Source organism: Palaemon carinicauda, chromosome 16, assembly GCF_036898095.1.
Source record: "Palaemon carinicauda isolate YSFRI2023 chromosome 16, ASM3689809v2, whole genome shotgun sequence".
Taxonomy (NCBI): Eukaryota; Metazoa; Arthropoda; class Malacostraca; order Decapoda; family Palaemonidae; genus Palaemon; species Palaemon carinicauda.
The window spans coordinates 119,146,956-119,168,688 of NC_090740.1; the positions used below are offsets into that span (position 1 = coordinate 119,146,956).

Sequence of the window (21,733 nt, forward strand, 5' to 3'; positions counted from 1 at the left end):
AACAACATTAAATATAAACTATAAAAACTTTAAAAAATAGGAGAGAAATAAGATAGAACATCGTGCCCAAGTGTACCCTCAAACAAGAGAACTCTAATCCAAGACAGTGTAGGGCCATGGTACAGAGGCTATGACATAACCCAAGACTAAAGGAAAATGGTTTGATTTTAAAGTGTCCTTCGCCTAGAAGAGCTGTTTACCACACCTAAAGAGTCTCTACTACCCTTACCAAGAGGAAAGTAGCCATTGAACAATTACATTGCAGTAGTTAACCCCTTGAGCGAAGAATCGTTTGGTAATCTGTGTTGTCAGGTGTATGAGGACAGAGGAGAATGTGGGAAGAATAAGGCCAGACTATTCGTGTATGTGTAAGCAAAGACAAAATGAACCGCAACCACAGAGAGGGATCCAATGTAGTAGTGTCTGGCCAGTCAAAGGACCCAATAACTCTCTAGCATTAGTATCTCAACAGGTGGCTGGAGCCCTAGCCAACCTACTACCTACTTACTATTTATAGGATGGTACAGTCTGAGAAGATCTGAATGGAAACGATGGCCAGATTTATGAAAAATTTTATGTAACATGCATAAAGAACTAACAGAACATCGGTCCCAGAGATATTTTACAGTCAATAAGTTTTTGTCCAACAAATTAAGAGGAGAGTCACCAGCTGAAAACCAGACAGAGGAACAATACTCAAAACAATGTAGAATGAAAGAATTAAAACATTCCTTTAGGGCAATGCACTACTGCCATAAACTTGGCAACCAATAATTTTTTTCATTCATTTTTTTTTTTTTTTTTAATCGGTAGAAAAATATTTACAATTAAAGGTTTTAAAGGTTTACAGGTCGCTCATGAATGGCAGAGGCAAGGGACAGTGACATTGCCCTAGAAATCAGGACAATGCCCTAGAGACTGACCATATATAATATGATCAGCGCCCAAGCCTCCTCTCCACCCAAGCTAGGACCAAGGAGGGCCAGGCAGTGGCTGCTGATGACTCAGCAGATAGACCTATAGGCTCCCCCAAACCCCCCAACCTTAGCTCACAAGGATGGTACGGTTGCAGACACTAATGACACTAACGAGTCTGAGCGGGACTCGAACCCCCGACTGGCAAACACCAGGCAGAGACGTAACCAATCAGCAACTCCATGAATTTGTGCCACTCCGCATTTCATTGCTATCACTAAAGTGCAAACATTCACAGGAGTCATCCTGATAAATTCTATCCATTTAAATATTTGTTAGATAATCAAGTTTCCTTGATTACAATTAAACTAACTTTGAATTGATTATTGAAGAGTTTAAGGTATGTTCACTTTACCTGAAACTGCTAGGAAATCATCAATAGTTGTAATGTCATCTACTGACTCTGTCAAGATACGAACTTGATTTTCCCATGCATCTTTAAATGCATCCATATTCTCTTGTGCAACCTGTATATTAGAGAATGCAAAGACAAAATTAGTTATAACTAAAGAATACAATATCAAGAAATAGAGTCCATTTCTTTTAGCGATGCATATTTGCACCGACTCGCAACGGTGCCCTTTTAGCTCGGAAAAGTTTCCTGATCGCTGATTGGTTAGAAATATCTTGTCCAACCAATCAGCGATCAGGAAACTTTTCCGAGCTAAAAGGGCACCTTTTAGCTCGGAAAAGTTTCCGGATCGCTGATTGGTTAGAATTATCTTGTCCAACCAATCAGCGATCCGGAAACTTTTCCGAGCTAAAAGGGCACCGCCGCGAGTCGGTGCAAATATGCATCGCTAAAAGAAATGGACTATAGAGTGTCATACTTTATTTGAACATCATCTCTCGGTATAACAGGATAAAACCGAATTCAGACAAGCAGAATTCACCGATAAAATTTCTTATTACTACAGTACATAAAACAAAATTCAATACATCAAAACTATAAATCAGTTCAAACAAAAATGATTACATAAAACATAAAAAACTATAACGTCAGTATAACATATCAAATTAATTACAAACACTAACCTTAGATTTTGGTCTAGCTGCCAGAATGCACGCAGCATTAATAACCTGGGGACACAGTTGTTCAATCTGGGCAGCTCCATATCGTACCATTTTGACACCATCCTCATTGTTTGACATTGTACATGCAAGATTGGCAACTTCAACCAATTTATTTGCATGTTCTGTAAATACCTGAAAAAAAAAATTGGACACTACGGTACACTGAATAATTTAGTTTTAAAAATATTCAAATCATCATAAAAAGTATCATATTTTGCATGACAGCTCCATATATACAGACACAAGGACACAAGGGAAAGGGGTAAGGATACGGGCACAGGAACCACGTGGTAAACACAAAGGGTCGCACTGGGTAAGAGAGAGCGCGGCGGGATGTGAATCACGTCGCGACCAGAAACTTACTGAGGAGCACGACCTGAACTAGCACGCTCTCTGACCCCGGGTCGCCTCAGGGCGCGTATCACTCCGCCTGAGGTCACCCATAGAAAATGGGAATAGGGTAAACTACACAAAATTCTGGTCGGTTGGGAAGAGTTACCAGTAACTCCTAAGAAAGTAGTTCTAGGTAAGTACTCTGTGTTGGAACAATTTAGTTTTTAAAAATATTCAAATCATCATAAAAAGTACCATATTTTGCATAACAGCTCCATATATACTTAAAAGTTTAAAGTACCTGAGCATATTCTTCCACTTCTTTTTCGTTGCCATTTCGAGCAGCTTCAACCAACACTAGAAGAGGAACATTGGTCTCGAGGAAACTTTAAAACAGAAAAGAACAAATTTATTTTTCAGTATGTTTGAAAAGCAGCATATTTATCAACTAAAAATAAAATGCCCTAACATTTGTTAATCAAAATAAACATCTAATTTTGAAGGGAAACTTGATACACCCACAAGTGATTAATGTTGAAAACTTTTTTATCATCACACAAGCAAGTCATTCTCTCCTGGAAGCGTTAAAAAGTTGAAGCCAAGTGAATTCTAAGTCCTTAAATATATAAAGTACGGAATATAAGAGTGCTTCTCATGTATATGTGACACAAAGCTGCAAGAATTGAAACATGTCATTTTAAAAATAAACAAAAAAATGTAATGAACCTTAAATAGATCCTTTAAAAAAACACTGCACATTGGCCTAAACTCAAATTAAATAGACATATCGATTGAAAAAAAGCTCTCAATGAGAAAAGTGTTTAATTTTAAAATTAAAAATGTACAGTAGTTAAAAACTTCTGTTGAGGTATAAGCTACAATTATAATGACAGGTGGCAATTGAAGACCATCAAACTCAACCTTGAGTTTTTGCCGATGAGGAAACTAATATAATCTTGGTTTTTGCTTAATTCACGACTATCCAAACATTAAAATACTATCTGTATTTGAATAGTCATCACCATCATTATCATCATCAGCCATAATTAAATATTATATCCCAACATACAGCACATCATTATGATAATGTTACTTACTTGATGCTTCCATCATCTTATTCTTACAAATTAAGTTTAAAAAGGCTCACAAAGTCACACTTATAGACTTTCATAGGCTCCAACCAAAAGGTTTGATCCTAAATAGAGGGTGGAAATTGGAACAAAGAGAAGTGAGAAATTTTGACAACTAAGAAAGAAGAAATCAATGGGAAAATATGGAAAGTAAAAGTTAGAAAGCACTGTAAACGGGACAAAAGGGATACTGCTAAGAACTCCAAGGGACACGTAAAGTGTGCTTTGCAATGAACACTGGCACTTTATATGGAAACCTAACTCTCATACACCACCATACGTACACTAGCCGTTTCTTTATCCACCACATTTCACCCAAACAAACTCTTATTCAAAATGGGTATTATCACACCTTATCACATGGATAAGACTTCAACAGCTTTTCTAATTTCCCTTATCAAAGATAATTTCATTAATCTAATCTAACTTTGATAAGCGTATTCTATTGCATACTTATTTCCTTCATTAAAATATCCAACTTAACTTCATAATTACTGTAACTGTAATATAGTAATTGGCTTCAAAATACTGTATTCATTTCTCTACGTTACTAAAATATAAATCATCAGATACTTTTCTTCACAAATGAATGTGTGTGCAAAGCAAAACAGCATTAAAAGATAAAATGATAAGCCTCCTTTACTTAATTCAAAATATATACAGTAGTCATGATTCATTTGTTAACTTATTCCAAGACTTACATTAGATAAATTAACCCTTAAAAAAACATCTTGACAGGCACCCTATAAGCAACCCCTTATAATTACTAATACACAGTAATATCGAAGGTCATTTGATCATTCAAAATTTTTATTGCCTTCCTACTAAACATATATCATAATTGTAACATGAATGAACCCCATCCCTTACACCTGATTTCTCTATTATTGCTTGACAAAACGCAAAATGAAACCATAAGTAAAGAATGACTCATCATGGGGTACGACTATAAGACAAGAACTTGAAACAATAGCTCTATAGAGGCTGAAGTCTCATGAAGTAACATAAGCTATTCTTAAGCTTACCACTGCGAACTACCAACATTCAACAAAATCTATGATTTTACTTCTTAAACATAAATGACTTACCTGTCTGAAACATGATCAACAACAGCTTTGCGCAACTGGCGTCGCAGGTCTTTGGTTTTGCGGTACATATGGTCAATAGCTTTGTCAAGGTTTTCAGATGGCTGCTTCCGTCCCATCTATAAAAATTAAAATCAGTTATATACATCTACTTTCAATAAATAAATTTACAGATTAATACAGTTTTGATGCAAAATTCAACAGAAATACTCAATCATTCCTTGGAGAAATAAATAATATTTCAAAATTTTGTTTTACATGTTTAGCGCTCAAATTCTAATTTAGACACTAGTCCAATCACATTTTTTGAAGCAACTAATTTCTTACATATACAGTACAGTAATACATTACAATTGACAGTTTCATTAAAGTAAAGTGATTACCCCTTAAGACATGAGCAAATATAGAATTGATCTTCCAAAACACACTTAGCAAATATACAAGCAGCAAATCAACACACATGATCCTTAACTAGAGAAAGAATCCCAAATATAGGTTTCACCAATGTCAAGTATTACAGGAAGAATCAAATTTATTATAATACATTATAATACTGTAATACTAAAGAACCTCATTCCCTTACATTATCCATATATTCCGTAAGAAGGTCTTGAAGAGCTTGTCTCACAGCATTACATTCTTCTACAATTTTAAGACGGCGATCATCACGAGTACAGAAGGAATCTGCCATTAAGGCAGCCCCACTAATAATAGATTCTAGTCTTTCTTCTAAAGATGGACGGGTGCGCACCTCGTTGTAGGTTAAAGGATCCATATTGATGCGTTCCTTGAAATTAAAAAAAAGATTAGTAATGGTATAATTCTGAGCTATCCCTTTCCTTACACGATAAAATAAAAAAAGTGAGCAAATGATCATTGGTAAGTATACCTTAATACTATAGTCAACTCTTTTTAGTGAGGCAGATTTGCACCGACTCCCAGGGGTGCCCTTTTCGCACGGAAAAGTTTCCTGATCGCTGATTGGTTGGACGAGATAATTCTAACCAATCAGACAACAGGAAACTTTTCCGAGATAAAAGGGCACGGCCGCAAGTTGGAGCAAATGCGCCTCATTAAAAAAAATTGAGTATAGTATATGCGGCCTTTCAAAAATAGAGTAACAGCAAAATATTTAGTTAGAACTGCACACACATTCAACCCTTCCACAACCTCTCGCTTTCCTAACTACAACCCGATGGTTCAGCAATTTGTGGGAGACTGTGGTTTCTGAGCGTACCTCTCACCAGAGTATGACACCTACCTATCCCCTTACCCCAGGCATCGAGAGAGACCGCTCAGCGTGACAGAAAAGAAATACTGTATATTTATACAGTATATATAGCCCAACACTTACTCTTTATTACATAGTAGAAGGGAGGATTATATTCCGCAAATAACTCAACATAACAATCTTCATTGTTTTTCATTTTCTCACTATCATAGTACAGTATCACTAATAAGAATAATCAGTCCCATATTCAAATTCTTAATATAGTACTTACAAGGTAAAGCTACTAATATTTGTTATTTAATACGGTTAAGATAAAAGAATTTACGTTAATGATTATGCGGGAATTATTCTCTTTTCAAATACCAAATTCTGTATATGAATTGTTTACGCTTAGAATTTTGCAAAATTTGATAGATTTATACATATATAAAATTTGTTGTTGCTAGAAATTAGGACAGCTTAATCAATTGTTAAAATTACATAAAAAATAAGAAAGGTATTTTTTCCTTTATTGGACAACAGCAAAGTTGTCTTCCTAACTTCACTACGTATGTTGGTGATTTAAACCTTAGAAACACTACTTTTAAATTTGCTATGTACTTCTGTTTAATATTTTGATCTTATATTTTCACACTTATTATTTTGTTTGCCTTGTCTTATAAATAAAATTACTTCTTTTCATAGATCCTCTTTCCTTGTAGCAAACCTGGGATCTTAATTTACATTAGCTTGCTAGCAATTTCATTTGATCCTATTGAAATTATTATATCAACCCATATCTGAAAAGAATAATTGTTTACAAGATGAAAATATAATGTAATAATTACAAGATAAAAATATAATGGGGAAAAACTCTTATTTTTTTTGAGAAACAAAAAAAAAAAAACACTTTTTTATTATAAACAGAAAAACATAACTCATCTTTTTTATGAGAAACCAAAGAAGAAAATAACATCTATTTCACAAGAAACAAAAGTAAAAATAACTCATCTTTTTCATGAGAAACAAAAGAAATGAAAAATAACTCATCTTTTTAATGAGAAACAACAGTAAAAAAAATAACTAATTTTTCATGAGAAACAGAAAAAATAACTCATTTTTTATGAAAGACAATAGAAAAAATAATTCATCTTTTTATGGGAAACAACAGAAAAAATAACTCATATTTTTATGAGAAAAAACAGAAAGAAATAAGTTCTTTTTATATGAGAAACAACAAAAAAATAACATCTTTAAGAAAAACAATGGAAAAAAAAACTCAACTTTTTAATGAGAAACAACAGAAAAAAATAACGCATCTTTTTTTATGAGAAACAAAAAAAAATAACTTTATTCTTTTATGAGAGACAACAAAAAATATTCTATACTCACATCAAAGTCGTCAAGAGCCGAGGCTAGTTCTCCAGGACCTTCATAAGGCATCTGACCAGCGCCAGTCGCCTTACCCTGAGCTACATCACTTATTGTATTAACCGCTTCACAAACTTGCTTAAATACAAAGTCTCTGTTAGCCTTCGCTGCCGCCAACTCTGGATGTCGTACGTAGGCCTGGGAAAAGTCATTGCAGTATAGTAATGTATGTATAAATACTGGCATGTAAATATGATTATCAAAAATGCTACAGCATAAATACGTGGCTCTTTTATATATATATTTACAAAATAAAATTAATCTTAAAACATGTCAGCTTTGTTCCTGAAAATTACATTCAAGCAGAAGTGGAGACAGAAAACAAGCATTCAAAATTCATTAATCATGCTCTTTAATTTTTCAGCAGGTCTATATGGATGTGCACATGTACTTATGGTGCTTTTTTATTAATAAAGATATATCCATTATCTACCAGCATATTCTTTATGTTAGGTTAATTGTAATTGTAATTATCTTTCATCGCTATAAATATGCATGCACATGCCATCTCCCAGCATGACACCACTAACTTAAATAAAGAAAAACAAATTCAGTACCACAGATAACTAGCTCTGTTTTCTATTCAAGTATGAATATTTCCTAACAATCATTAAAGCATGATTATTAATATTACTATTATCATCATTATTATCACTATTAGTAATAGTGGAAGTAAAGCGCAAGGTAAGTGAGGCAAAGAGGGCAGCTGACCTGAGGTGGGGTCAGGGATTGGGTCATTCATATGAAGAGAATAAGAAGAAGTTCTGGAAAGAAGTGAAGAGAGTAAGGAAGGCTGGTTCAAGAATTGAAGAGACAGTGAAAGATGGAAATGGAAGGTTGTTAAAAGGAGAGGAGGCAAGGAAAAGGTGAGCGGAGTATTTTGAAAGTTTACTGAATGTTGAGGATAATAGGGAGGCAGATATAATTGCTGCTGCAGGTGTTGAGGTGCTGGTGATGGGAGATGAGAATGAGAGAGAGAGATTACAAGAGAGGAAGTGAGGAGAGCACTAAATGAAACAAGAGTAGGAAAAGCATCTGGTATGGATGGTGTGAGAGCTGAGATGTTGAAGGAAGGGGGTGTGACTGTACTTGAATGGTTGGTGGGATTGTTTAATATGTGTTTTGTGTTGTCAATGGTACCAGTAGATTGGGTTTGTGCGTGTATTGTACCACTATACAAGGGTAAGGGAGACGTCCATGAGTGTTGTAATTCAAGGGGTATTAGTTTATTGAGTGTAGTTGGAAAAGTGTATGGTAGAGTACTGATTAATAGGATTAAGGATAAAACAGAGAATGCAATCTTAGAAGTACAGGGTGGTTTTAGAAGAGGTAGGAGTTGTATGAATCAGATTTTTACAGTTAGGCAGATATGCGAGAAATATTTAGCAAAAGGTAAGGATGTGTATGTTGCGTTTATGGATCTGGAGAAAGCATACGATAGAGTTGATAGGGAAGCAATGTGGAATGTGATGAGGTTATATGGAGTTGGTGAAAGGTTGTTGAAAAGTTTCTACAAAGGCAGTAGAGCATGTGTTAGGATAGGAAATGAAGTGAGTGATTGGTTTCCGGTGAGAGTGGGGCTGAGACAGGGATGTTTGATGTCACCGTGGTTGTTTAATTTGTATGTTGATGGAGTGGTGAGAGAGGTGAATGCTCGAGTGCTTGGACGAGGATTGAAACTGGTATACGAGAATGACCATGAATGGAAGGTAAATCAGTTTTTGTTTACGGATGATATTGTACTGATTGCTGACACAGAAGAGAAGCTTGGCCGATTAGTGACAGAATTTGGAAGAGTGTGTGAGAGAAGGAAGTAGAGGGTTAATGTGGGTAAGAGTAAGGTTATGAGATGTACGAGAAGGAAAGGTGGTGCAAGGTTGAATGTCATGTTGAATGGAGAGTTACTTGAGAAGGTGATTCAGTTTAAGTAAATGGTGGAGTGGAAGCAGATGTACGTCAGAGAGTGAATGAAGGATGCAGTGTTGGGGGCAGTTAAGGGAGTAGTAAAAAATAGAGGGTTGGGCATGAAGCTAAAGAGAGTTCTGTATGAGAAAGTGATTGTACCAACTGTGATGTATGGATCGAAGTTGTGGGGAATGAAAGTGACGGAGAGATAGAAATTGAATGTGTTTGAGATGAAGTGTCTAAGGGGTATGGCTGGTGTATCTCGAGTAGATAGGGTTAGGAATGAAGTAGTGAGGGTGAGAACAGGTGTAAGAAATGAGTTAGCAGCTAGAGTGGATATGAATGTGTTGAAGTGGTTTGGCCATGTTGAGAGAATGGAAAATGGCTGTCTGCTAAAAAAGGTGATGAATGCAGGAGTTGATGAGAGAAGTACAAGAGGAAGGCCAAGGTTTGGGTGGATGGACGGAGTGAAGGGAGCTCTGGGTGATAGGAGGATAGATGTGAGAGAGGCAACAGAGCGTGCTAGAAATAGGAATGAATGGCGAGCGATTGTGACGCAGTTCCGGTAGGCCCTGCTGCTTCTTCCGGTGCCTTGGATGACCACGGAGGTAGCAGCAGTAGGGGATTCAGCTTTATGAAGCTTCATCGGTGGTGGATAATGTGGGAGGTTGGGCTGTGGCACCCTAGCAGTACCAGCTGAACTCGTTTGAGTCCCTTGTCAGGCTAGGAGGAACATAGAGAGGAGACGTCCCCTTCTTTTGTTTCATTTGTTTGATGTCGGCTACCCCCCAAAATTGGGGGAAGTGCCTTGGTATATGTGTGATGTGATCACTGTTATCATAATTATCATTATTATTACCATCATCACTAACAATAATACAAATGAGTAAAGCAGTAGTAAGAATAGCATTTTCATATGCAAAGGGAAAAATAGGATCCTCTTGGTAATTTCAATCCATATATACACACAACCAAAGAAGGCATAGAAATATAACCAAATATGGTGCTGCCCATACAGAACTTAAAATTCTAGACGGCTAGCTGCACCTCCTCCCCAACCACCTAGCTCCCTTTTCTCCTTAAGGGTCTGAAGTTGAAGAACCCTATAAATTTATAACCAGACAAGATCTGCTTGAAATACAAGATAAGACAAAACACACTGAGAATCTAAGCCCTGATCTTCAAGCTGCCAAGTCAACATAATATTCATTCAATCATAGAATGAAAAAGCGGTACAATCTGATGGGATTTAAAACACGCTTAAAGGAGAAATAAATATGTTTACTTCCAGCTTGTAGAAAAGGGAGTGGGGTATTATCATGCATAGGGCAATAGATCCCCTTTGATTCCAAGTAAATTAAGTCACCTACTGTACATATGAAAGAGATCTGTTCCAGGAGTGAGTTCACAGATCCAAAATTTCTCAAATACAACTCCACTAACTTATGGCATCCAATTCATAACCCTTAAATCTTTTTATCTACAACGTTTTTAGTCTGCTAACATGAGCATAAAAAATCCCTATAGCTATTTCTTCATTATAAAATACCTTTAAAAGTAGTTAAAACATTTTTATTTATTGCACACTTTGGTTCTTATCTCGGAATATTTATACGTCAAATGTTTTCATCTTGGAAATTAACTAACTCACCAACATAACTGGTTCCCCTCTTTTTATGCTTTCTGTATTGAGTAGATAAAGTGTTGGTCTAGTGACTCACAAGTCCTTGGCTCAAATCATAAAGGTGGAGGTCTGTCTTTCTTGTTTATTCCAAGATAAATTTGTCCGCTTATAATGAATACTTCATTATAGGAACCTTTAAGGAGGAAATTTAAACACCTGTGTACTGCTGATCAGGAATCTGTTGATTAAAGACATACCTTGACCTAGGATGCCCATCAACATATAGATTCCACATTTTCTTCAACATATAGATTCCACATTTTCTTCCATCACTGGAAATGCCATCATCCTTAGCTGAGCGATCAATTCTCAAAAAGGACACTTTAACAACCACATGATAATGATCACTGTTTTGAGGTCACTTTGTGTGACCTTTACATATTTTTATTAAATAATCAAAAACATTGTTATATTAGTACAAGCAATGGCTTCTGAGGATGGAAACAAACATAAGCATTTGAATCACACAGAAGGTAGGCCACCACAAGATTGATAAAAGGTGAAGTTGAACTATGCCAAGGGATTTCTTTGGGTCAAAGAAATAAAGTGAGTAATGTGAAACAAACTGAGGGAAAATTATGAGAATTTACCAAAATGCATATGAATGCTTGCGAAGAAATTCCACATGTTGGAAAGTGCATAGCTTTCCATCATAGCAAACATTAAAAGCATGATGCTCTGTATCAACGGAAAGTGAAAATGTGTAGTAAAGGGTTATTAGTGGAATAGTGGCTAAAATGGGTAGGTGCGAATACTTTGTATACAGCGTAACTTCACACACAAGAAAGTAATTCATGAGGCAGCAAAAGACTGATCACAGCAAACTAAAATTGCCTACACATAAAAATGAAGGCATCTTATGAAAATTTATTATTTTCATGATGCTGGTCTTTCCTGGAAGTGTGTTCCCCACCTCTCAAAATTATCAAAACATCCTACAAGAGACACGATACTCATGAGATAAAAGAAAATATAAGAAACTTATTTGCATTGCACTTCATCAATGTCCTCAGCTCACTCTATCTCAAACTATGCGTTGTAGGCAATTGTGAGGCGTGTTATGTGAGGTCTTGATCACGTAATATTACTAGTTCCTCACAAAAGGCAAGTTTAATAATGTACACTATATAATAAAGCATGATTGGCCTTGCCTTCCAGAAAATGGATCACTACCAAAAGAAGACAAAAATTTGAGTGAAGCTATTTTCATTATGAATGTTTAAGTTGGCACTCCCATCATCATCATCATCTAAGCAAAAAACCTTCTTGGAAGAGCAGGATGCTATAAGCCCAAGAGCTTCAATAAGGAAAAATAGCCTATTGAGGAAAGGAAATAAAGAGATACACTACAAGAGAAGTAGGCCTCATGAAGAATCAAATCAAAATATTTTAATATCAATAACAATATTAAATTAGATCTCTTATATATAAACTATAAAAACTAAAAAAAAACAAGAGGAAGAGAAACAAGATAAAATGGCATGCTCGAGCGTACCTTCAAGCAAGAGAACTCTAACCTAAGACAGTGGAAAATTATCTTAGGCTATGGTACTACCCAAGACTAGAGAACAAAGGTTTTTTTCTAAAGGTCGCTTATGAATGGCAGAGGCAAGAGACAGTGACAATGGCCTAGCGGGACAATACCCTAGAGACTGACCATAAATCCATATGAGCAGCGCCAAAGACCCAACTCCACCCAAGCTAGGACCCAGAAGGGCCGGGCAATAGCTGCTCATGACTCAGCAGGTAGACCTATTGGCTCCTCCAAAACCACCATCCTTAGCTCATAAGGACGGTGAGGTTGCAGACACTACAAGAAACTATCGATTTTGAGAAGGACTCGATCTCCCGTCCGGCAGAATGTCAGGCAGGGACGTTTGCAAAAGGCCACCACAAGATTCATGGAAATAATTCATGTGCCACATTAGTATTCTTAATATGTTCCCAGAATTTTCCCCTATCTAGCAAACCAAACACAGGTAGTATTAGGATATATACACTTCCAAGAAATGCCATCAATTACAGATCTCCTTTTATTTCTTGTCTACATCATCGTCGGTGCCCACTCGTGTCCGAGTATTGGGTTCTGTCGTTAGCCATCAGCCTCCTATCAGAAGAAGGGTGGAGGAAACGACAGAATGCCAGTAGCTGGGTATACAGTGAACCCTCGTTTATCGCGGTAGATAGGTTCCAGACGCGGCCGCGATAGGTGAAAATCCGCGAAGTAGTGACACCATATTTACCTATTTATTCAACATGTATATTCAGACTTTTAAAACCTTCCCTTGCATGTAGTACTGTTAACAAACTACCCTTTAATGTACAGAACACTTAATGCATGTACTACAGTACCCTAAACTAAAACAGGCACAAATATTAAAGGCAATTTTATATCATGCGTTTCCTAAACACGCTAAAAAGCACGTCAAAAAATGGCAACCAATGTTTTGTTTACATTTATCTCTGATCATAATGAAGAAACAAACTGGAGGTAGAGCTTTGCTTATTACCCAGACATATTTCCCATACTATTCCCTTAGAACTACATCACATCTTCCTACTTTAGATATATATATATATATATATATATATATATATATATATATATATATATATATATATATATATATATACAGTGATACCTCGGTAGTCGAACGACTCTATACTCGAACAATTCGGAGTTCGACCAAAATTTTCGAGAAATTTTTGCTGCGGTGCTCGACCAAAAATTCGGTACTCGACCAGCCGAACACGTGACGACCGCATGGGCTTTGTGATGATCGCGCCATCTCGGCCACTCTCGCTTGTTCGGGAAGCATCAGTTCTCTCGAGAGCGTCACTCAGACAACGCGCGATCAGCATTCGTTGTGATTTAGTGATTTTCAGTGCTTTTAATTGCTTTTTTAGCTTTCATAATGAGTCCCAAGAAAGTAATGAGTGTTAAGGGGAAGGAGAAGAGGAAAACAGTGCGAACAACGATCGAGTTGAAGAAGGAAATTATAGCGAAATATGAGAATGGTGTACGAGTGTCCGATTTAGCGGTAGAATACGGAATGGCGAAGTCGACCATTTCTACGTTTTTAAAGCATAAAGAAATGATTAAGAAGGCGAATGTTGCAACGGGAGTTACGGCGGTAACTAAGCAAAGGCCACAAGTGATTGAGGAGATGGAAAAGTTGCTTTTAATATTTATTAAAGAAAAACAGTTGGCCGGGGAAAGTGTTAGTGAAGCGTTCATTTGTGAAAAAGCGTTGCATATCTATGAAGAATTAGTGAAGAAAAGTCCGAGTACCAGTGAAAGTGATTCATTTACATTTAAAGCGAGCAGGGGTTGGTTTGAAAAGTTTCGTAATAGAACAGGTATTCGTAATAGAACAGGTATTCATCATTTTCGAAGAATACTGCAGAGGAGGAAGAAACAATTAACAATAGACCAGTTTTTCACAAAAGAAAAGAAAGCTGCTACATCAAAGCCTGTTTCTCCTCCAAAGAAGAGACAAAGAAGAGAAGAAACCCCTGAAATAGATCTGCCCACCCTTTCATTGGAGAGAGAAACAACTCCTGAAGGAGAACTACCCCGCCACATCATGGAAGGGGACTCTCCTTCCAAGCAGTAACCTCCCCCTTCCATCCTCTCCACATCCATCCCTGTATGCCATCGAACCGCTGCTCAAAGGTATGTTCACTACAGTACAGAAAATGGTTTAAAATTGTTTTATTTTAGTACAGTAAATGGTTTAAAATTGTTTTATAGGATTTTCTGACCAATTTCATACACATTTAGATAATTATTGTTGTTTAGGTACACGTTTTATTAATATTTTGGGCCTGTTCGAGTGCTTGGGAACGGAATAGAATATATACCATTATTTCTTATGGGGAAAAAAAATTCGGTACTCGAACAAATCGGAGGTCGAACACGGATCTCGAACGGATTATGGTCGAGTACCGAGGTATCACTGTATATATATATATATATATATATATATATATATATATATATATATATATATATATATATATATATATATATGTATACACATATACATACCTACATATATACATACATACATATATACATACATACATATATACATAAATACATGCATACATATATATGTATATATGTTACTGTATATATATGGGTTATGGAAAAAATCCGCGAAGTGGTGAATCCGCGATGGTCGAACCGCGAAGTAGCGAGGGTTCACTGTATTGTTTTGGGTGGTCGTGGCTTTGCAACGGCCACGCACACACACTTGGCCCACATCGTTTTCACCGCGGCTCAAGACATATGAGACAGGCGGCTTCTCCGATGTTGGTTGCATCGGGCTGCCGGGTTCTTGTTATGTCAAGGCCCGCCTTGTTGCCTGCCCGACAGGCATTGCCCTCTTCCGCCGGCGCTGGAAAGCTCCGCCGTTGGGGTCCTGTTTGGTTTGGTTTGGTTTGATTTTGGAGTTTTCCTTCTCCTAGCCTTTGCCTATCTGAAATAAAGGAGAAGGCCTATAGGGGTCTAGTCTTGGTCTGGTCTCTCAAAACTGGCCTTAGCGGTATGGTTGAGCCTGCCAGGGTGGATAAACTACCCCATCGCCATTGCCCAGCCCATCATTGAGACACTCAAGCCCCTCTACTGCAGCAAAGTGCTGGACCATCAGAGGGGCAACTGAAGGGTGAAATATCAGAGATGCTGTGAGGTTGGAAATCTAAATCTAAATCTTGGTTTGTTTCATTATAACACTCACCACTCACACTAGGCTGAACAATAATTTAGCGCTAGGTTCAAATTCTGCATATCCATGACAGGTACTGTATACAGTACAGTATATCTACACCTGGAAAGCTCAGAACCAGCACTTTAGTATCCGAACGTTTTTGTATGTTAGGGGCAAACCTGTTATTCAGTGCAATATACTTGAACATATCAGGTTTCAAAATGGGGTAGTGCAGACACTTTCAGTTCCTGTGAGACATACACCTAATAACCTTCAAAGTTAAAATATCTGGAATGGTAGCAATAAATGGATGATGGGATATACTAAGTTAGAAATTCCTTAGGTTCTCCACAAAGATAAAACTTGGATTTCCACATCTATAGATTTCAATGGATACTTATACTGTATATCCAACCGTTTGGGAATCAAATATCTGAAACCAAACTTACCAATGTAATTAGCATTACCAAACGCCTGTATTTAAAACATTGGCTAGATCCATGATAGGTCTAGAAGGAACACAAGTAGAGATTGTCCCAAATTTCATGATGCGAGAGAGGCAAGAGAGCGTGCTAGAAATAGGAATGAATGGCGAGCGATTGTGACGCAGTTCCGGTAGGCCCTGCTGCTTCCTCCGGTGCCTTAGATGACCGCGGAGGTAGCAGCAGTAGGGGATTCAGCATTATGAAGCTTCGTCTGTGGTGGATAACAGGGGAGGGTGGGCTGTGGCACTCTAGCAGTACCAGCTGAACTCGGTTGAGTCCCTTGTCAGGCTGGGAGGAATGTAGAGAGTAGAGGTCCCCTTTTTGTTTTGTTTCATTTGTTGATGTTGGCTACCCCCCAAAATTGGGGGAAGTGCCTTGGTATATGTATGTATGTATGTACAACTTATCCCTAATCTCATTTTGCCACCTTAACATTACTGTAGGACTGAAGTATGTATGACATGCTTTATTCAGACAAGATCATGTCTCCCATAACCTGCTTCATGCATTTCCCTATGTACAGAACAGTCGGGTGACATTACCAAATGAATCTCTCGTTTTCTGCACATAATGAAGAATAGCCATCCTGGACATATACGATCCTATTTATCCTCCCTGAAAGAACTAGGAAGAGAAAGGTAAAGAGTCTTCAGGAGCAGGTTTGGTTACTTGATCAATTTTTTTCCTGTGAAGAGTCAGGCACATATGGGTATCAAACTGAGATCCAAACACTAACATGCATAACTTTCTTTGAAGGTTAGTGTATCTTTGCTGACCCTTTTCAAAGATGAAAACGAGAGGAAAAACTGTTTATGGTGCAAGATTGAGGTTTCTTGCAATGTTTTATATGGAGGGTTACTAAAACTCTTAATAACCATAGAAAGATCCCAGCTTCTCACACAGTCTCTTATGGATGATTACTAAAACTCTTACGAACTAGGGAAAGAACCCAAATCAGAATTTATATGATCTTTAAGAAACCACTAAAAACTTGCAGATGAACCTCTCTCCACCGAAAAACCAAAATCTAGTCTGTGAAATTTAAAAACTTGAGGATGACAGAGCTGCAGCCATTATTATTAATTATTTATCATCATAATCATCATCATCATTATCATTATTATTATTGTTATTATTATTATTATCATTATTATTAGCTAACCTCCAAGTCTAGTTGGAAAAGCACGATGCTACAAGCCCAAAGGCTTCCGCATGAAAAATAGCCCAGTGAAGAAGGGAAATATGGAAATAATTTACTATATATGAAAAGTAAAAAATGAAAAATACAAAACATTTTCAAGACCAGTAACAACATTATAACAGATCTAAGATATATATGCTATGATGAGAGAACGTCAACCTGTTTAACATAAAAATATGCGCGGCAAGTTTGAACTTCTGATGTTCCACCGATTCTACAGCCAAATTAGGATAATTAGCTGAAACTAGCATCTCATTCTACCTCCAGAGAAATTAAATAAATCTGCAATTACTGGGATAGTGGTAATAACTGGAACAACATCTTTCACTGTACCAATTACATAATCTATTGCATTTAGTCTAGCAGGTTAATTTAGTTGAATTCTCTTATTTCTCCAGCTATTCCAACTGAGAATCCTCTACCTCTATACCTCAAAATGTGAAGCTCTAATATTTCAAGTTTGCTTCTGGAAATAAAGCTACCTGAACAACTGCTACAAGGCCTGGTAGTTTCCCAATATTTTCCTTCCGCCTGGATAAAAGATCTGCCAACTACTCTTACTTACAGCGAAGGGGAGCAACAAGTGTTATTGATCATCCAGAGCTATGAAAGGTAAGAAACATACACAGCCAGGACAGTCCACGGATGCATCATTGCATCTCTCTTCAAGGATGTGTTTTCATGCTAAGTTGAGCATTATACTAGCAGTATGCCAATTAAAGATTCAGAGCCTTTAGGATCTTTAGCTGAAACAATCATTGACGGAAGGACCTGTTTACCCTGAATAAGACTGTCCCTAACCAAACTTTGGTACACTGTTGACATTGTTTGCTTCAACTTCTGCTGCATTGAATCCTGCATATAAGAAAATAAGCTTTCCTTAAAGCAAGAAAGGTAAAAGTCACCCTCAGAAAAATGGAATGGCTGGATGCATGGAGAGGCAGAATGCCAATCAAATGGATGGGATTAGACAAGAGAGGGGTCAGAAGGCAAGGAGGGAAATAACTGGTCAGGTAGAGTTAAGGGCAAAGCAGGCAGGTGAACTGCTGGGCTGGGATGTGCTTGACTCGACTGCAGCGTAGTCCTGAGATGAGCATTCCTTTTAAGGTAAGACAAGGACTTAGTTGCTTACCGAAAGTTAGAAACAGTAGGCTTATAATTGGAGAACAGCCAATACCACCAACCACATATCTTTATATTGTATGTCCTTATTATCCTGAAGAAGTGCAACAACTATTCACTTGACTAACTGTGAAAAATTATGCAGGTATAGTAGGAAACCCTGCCTGATCTGGTTGCTATAAAATATCCTGAGAATTAATGAGAAAATTTTCAAGATTCAATAATATCCTAATCATATGATCATCACAGTGACAAAATATTGCTGCTAAAAAATATAATAAACAAAAGTACTGTACAAATAACATGTCTACTACAAATAAAACAAATTAATACCAGGAAGGAGTACCCGAAATAAGTCAAAACAAATTAGTAGCACTGAGTGAAAAATCAACTCAATACATTAAAATTAAGGAGCTAGGAAATTTACTTGAATATCAGAAATAAAATGCAATGAAATAAGGACATCCAAACTTAGGCTTTGTTCACAGCACAATACAGAAAAGAATACCAATCATGAGCACAACCAAGTTAACCTCATTCTTAACACCAAAAAACATACATAAAAAAGGAAACCAGAAAGATACTACATTTAAGAAACGAAACTGACATAAGAAAAATACATAAAAAACAGGAAAGATATTACAATAAAGAAAACCATGTCAAAGAAATACAAATAACATAAATATAAAGCTATCAAGAAACATGAAAGAATGCGAACAAACTACCATTCTTAAAAAAAATGAAACAAAGATGAATTAGATCATAAATAACACAGAATTATTTGAACAAACATAATTAAAGGTGATCCTGAACTGAAAAAACAATCTAAGCAGTCTTGGACATAGCTTTTAAGAGGGCTGTAGACTCATGAAATATACAGTAGGTAATTAATGGTTACTTGTGGGCCTAGGCTGCATAGGCCTAACAAATAGAAACGGGACATTCGTAGAGTAAGAGTAGGAGCATACAGACTATGTGATGGGGTTAGGATGAAATATATCAAGTTTAAATACTGTATTCTAAAATAATAGGGAGATGTTCAAATTAACTAAAATACATTTGCCTATGTGCAATATAATGTTACATAAGTTTCAGAATTTCACACTTATCTAAATAATTAAAAACACCACTGTTTAAAGAGGAAGAAAAATATAAGATGTGATGGTTGAAAGTCCTGGGGATTATGATGTTAATACTCTTCAAAGGCAGAAAGTCAAAATGTATCACCATACAATTGTCTTCCCATTAGTTGTAAATGAACTACAGAAAATGTAATGTCTCAAGTAGGTAGACCCTAAAAAACAAAAAATAGAAATAAAAAAAATTATAATTAAGAGAAAACGTATCGCCACATAATTGCATCTCTACTTTAGCTCCAGTATATTTGCAGTTTCAAAACAAACTTTTAATAACAGTAGTAGATAGGAACTGACAAGTGTAGGAGCTTCATGAAAGGATATCAACTCTCATAACTTGCCTACTACTAACCAAGATTTCTGTGCTCCAAACTTGGGGGATGGAGGAATCTATACTTGGTGGATGGAGGAAAGAAAACTCCCTGTAATTCTTTTTGTTTACAGATGCTGAATATTTGTAGATGATAGAATACACTATGTACATTAACTAGATTGTTAAATTTATTTGTTATCAAAAAGGGGGATTTTGTATATAACCACATAAAGCATGAATTAGAAATTAAGTCTCTCAACAACGCACAAGCCGTATAAGAGGCAACCATAAAGTAAGTGGATTGAAGAGTAACTTCCAACTGAACAAAAACAACAGTTCCAACTGTTCACTACTATTTGGCATAACCACAATACAGCAATGAATCAAGATAAAATGAGACAAGGACTAGTTCCCAGGAATCCATCAAGAGGTTACTAGAGTGAATGGGAAGCGCCTGAAGAGGTAGAATACTGTGAGTTTCTTGGGTTCAATTTTACAAGACTTCTTCACTTGTCATACTATGATAAAAAAATTAATAAAAGTCTTCTTTGATGTGCAAGTCTTTAACTGGAATACACTCCAATGCTTTCCATATAGCCCAAGTAATTCTCCAAGATAAGTCAATTTATCATCCATGTCATGTAACAAAGAGCGAGACACTACAGGGTAAATTAAAGCAACAAGTGCCCCTACCTTGCTCGCTGCACTTATGGTTGCTATTAGTTGGCATTTTCCAGCTACTTATCCAGTCATGGTAACAACAAATTCTGTTCTTGTTACTTAAAATACTCCAATACTGAATGTGTTGCTACTGTTACCCTACTTGTTGCCCAATATTTGGACTTTACCTATGCTGTTACTACTTTGCCTGTAGTTATGATTTATTTTGTACTGCCTGCCATAAAACTCATTGCATTAATTCCTTCACAAATGTCTGTTATAATTGTAGCAATGACAGCTCCTGTTGTCATCACTTTGCTTGCAGTTTCTATTGCTCTGTTTGACACTGCTATTGCCTTATCTGTTCTGCTGCTCCATTACATCTGACCTGTTGCTCTACCATTACCTATTACTGCTAGTATAGTTTTACAACTAAGTTTCTTATACTGTGCTGCTGTCTGCTGTGACACTGCTGCAGCAGTTTTTCGTAATACAGTATACTGGTGGCTGCACCTAACTCTCTTTCTGATGCTGTATGACTATCTGCTTTTCATATTACCACTATGCTGTGAGTCTCTATTTCTCCAGTATAATCTGCTGCACATATGTTTGGTCCGTTATTCCAAACTGTCGTTCTAGTATAATTCTCAGGCCTGCTGCACAGATGGTTTCTTTAACGAGGCCTCTTTCTGCTGTCAACTGCTGCACTTCTAGCTGCTTAAGCATTTAACCAATGCCTCTTCCTGCAGCTATTAATCGTCATACTGCTAACCCCTTTAACTGAATCCCTAGAGCAGCCTTTCTCTTAAAGGGGTTAGTGAATGAAGTAGTGCAACCCATTGGGAGGACTTTCTGATATCAATGAATCTGCAAAATGTATGCATTCACAGCCCATTCCATTTGGTGCCTAATGCGTACCAGTAATTGTCCGAGGGGGGTTTTACTTTATTTTCCTGTCCAAGATCGGCCCTACATAATCAATTTAACTTGGGTAGCCTGGGAGAACAAACAAAGCATAATTGCTTTGGTATCTAAAAGAATAATAGGATCTTAATACAATGGCAAAAAAAAATCATAAATATTGGATAATTTATGTGACCTATACCAGAAAGTTATAGTACTTGATAATACACACTGGAGCATATTTAGAGACAGAATCAAAACTTTTACTGCGTTGATTTACCCTTCAAGACACTCAGTAAAGGATATATTTGCAATAAACAACAACCTTCAACAAAGGCCAATTCCTCCATCTAGGTCAAACAAGTCTGTTAGGT

At 36.8% G+C, this 21,733-nt stretch overlaps 1 protein-coding gene across 8 annotated transcripts in view; it reads right to left on the reverse strand.

The window, feature by feature from the left end:
* Positions 1-21,733, reverse strand: part of LOC137655833 (catenin alpha-like) — a 486,208-nt gene that overhangs the window by 26,691 nt on the left and 437,784 nt on the right. For all 8 annotated transcript variants that reach the window (XM_068390013.1, XM_068390007.1, XM_068390008.1 and 5 more), the window contains 6 exons: positions 7,200-7,376; positions 5,181-5,384; positions 4,601-4,716; positions 2,684-2,768; positions 2,011-2,181; positions 1,331-1,442 (listed from right to left, as the gene is read on the reverse strand). In XM_068390013.1, the coding sequence (XP_068246114.1) occupies positions 1,331-1,442; positions 2,011-2,181; positions 2,684-2,768; positions 4,601-4,716; positions 5,181-5,384; positions 7,200-7,376 (865 nt within the window). The remainder of the gene's footprint in view (positions 1-1,330; positions 1,443-2,010; positions 2,182-2,683; positions 2,769-4,600; positions 4,717-5,180; positions 5,385-7,199; positions 7,377-21,733) is intronic.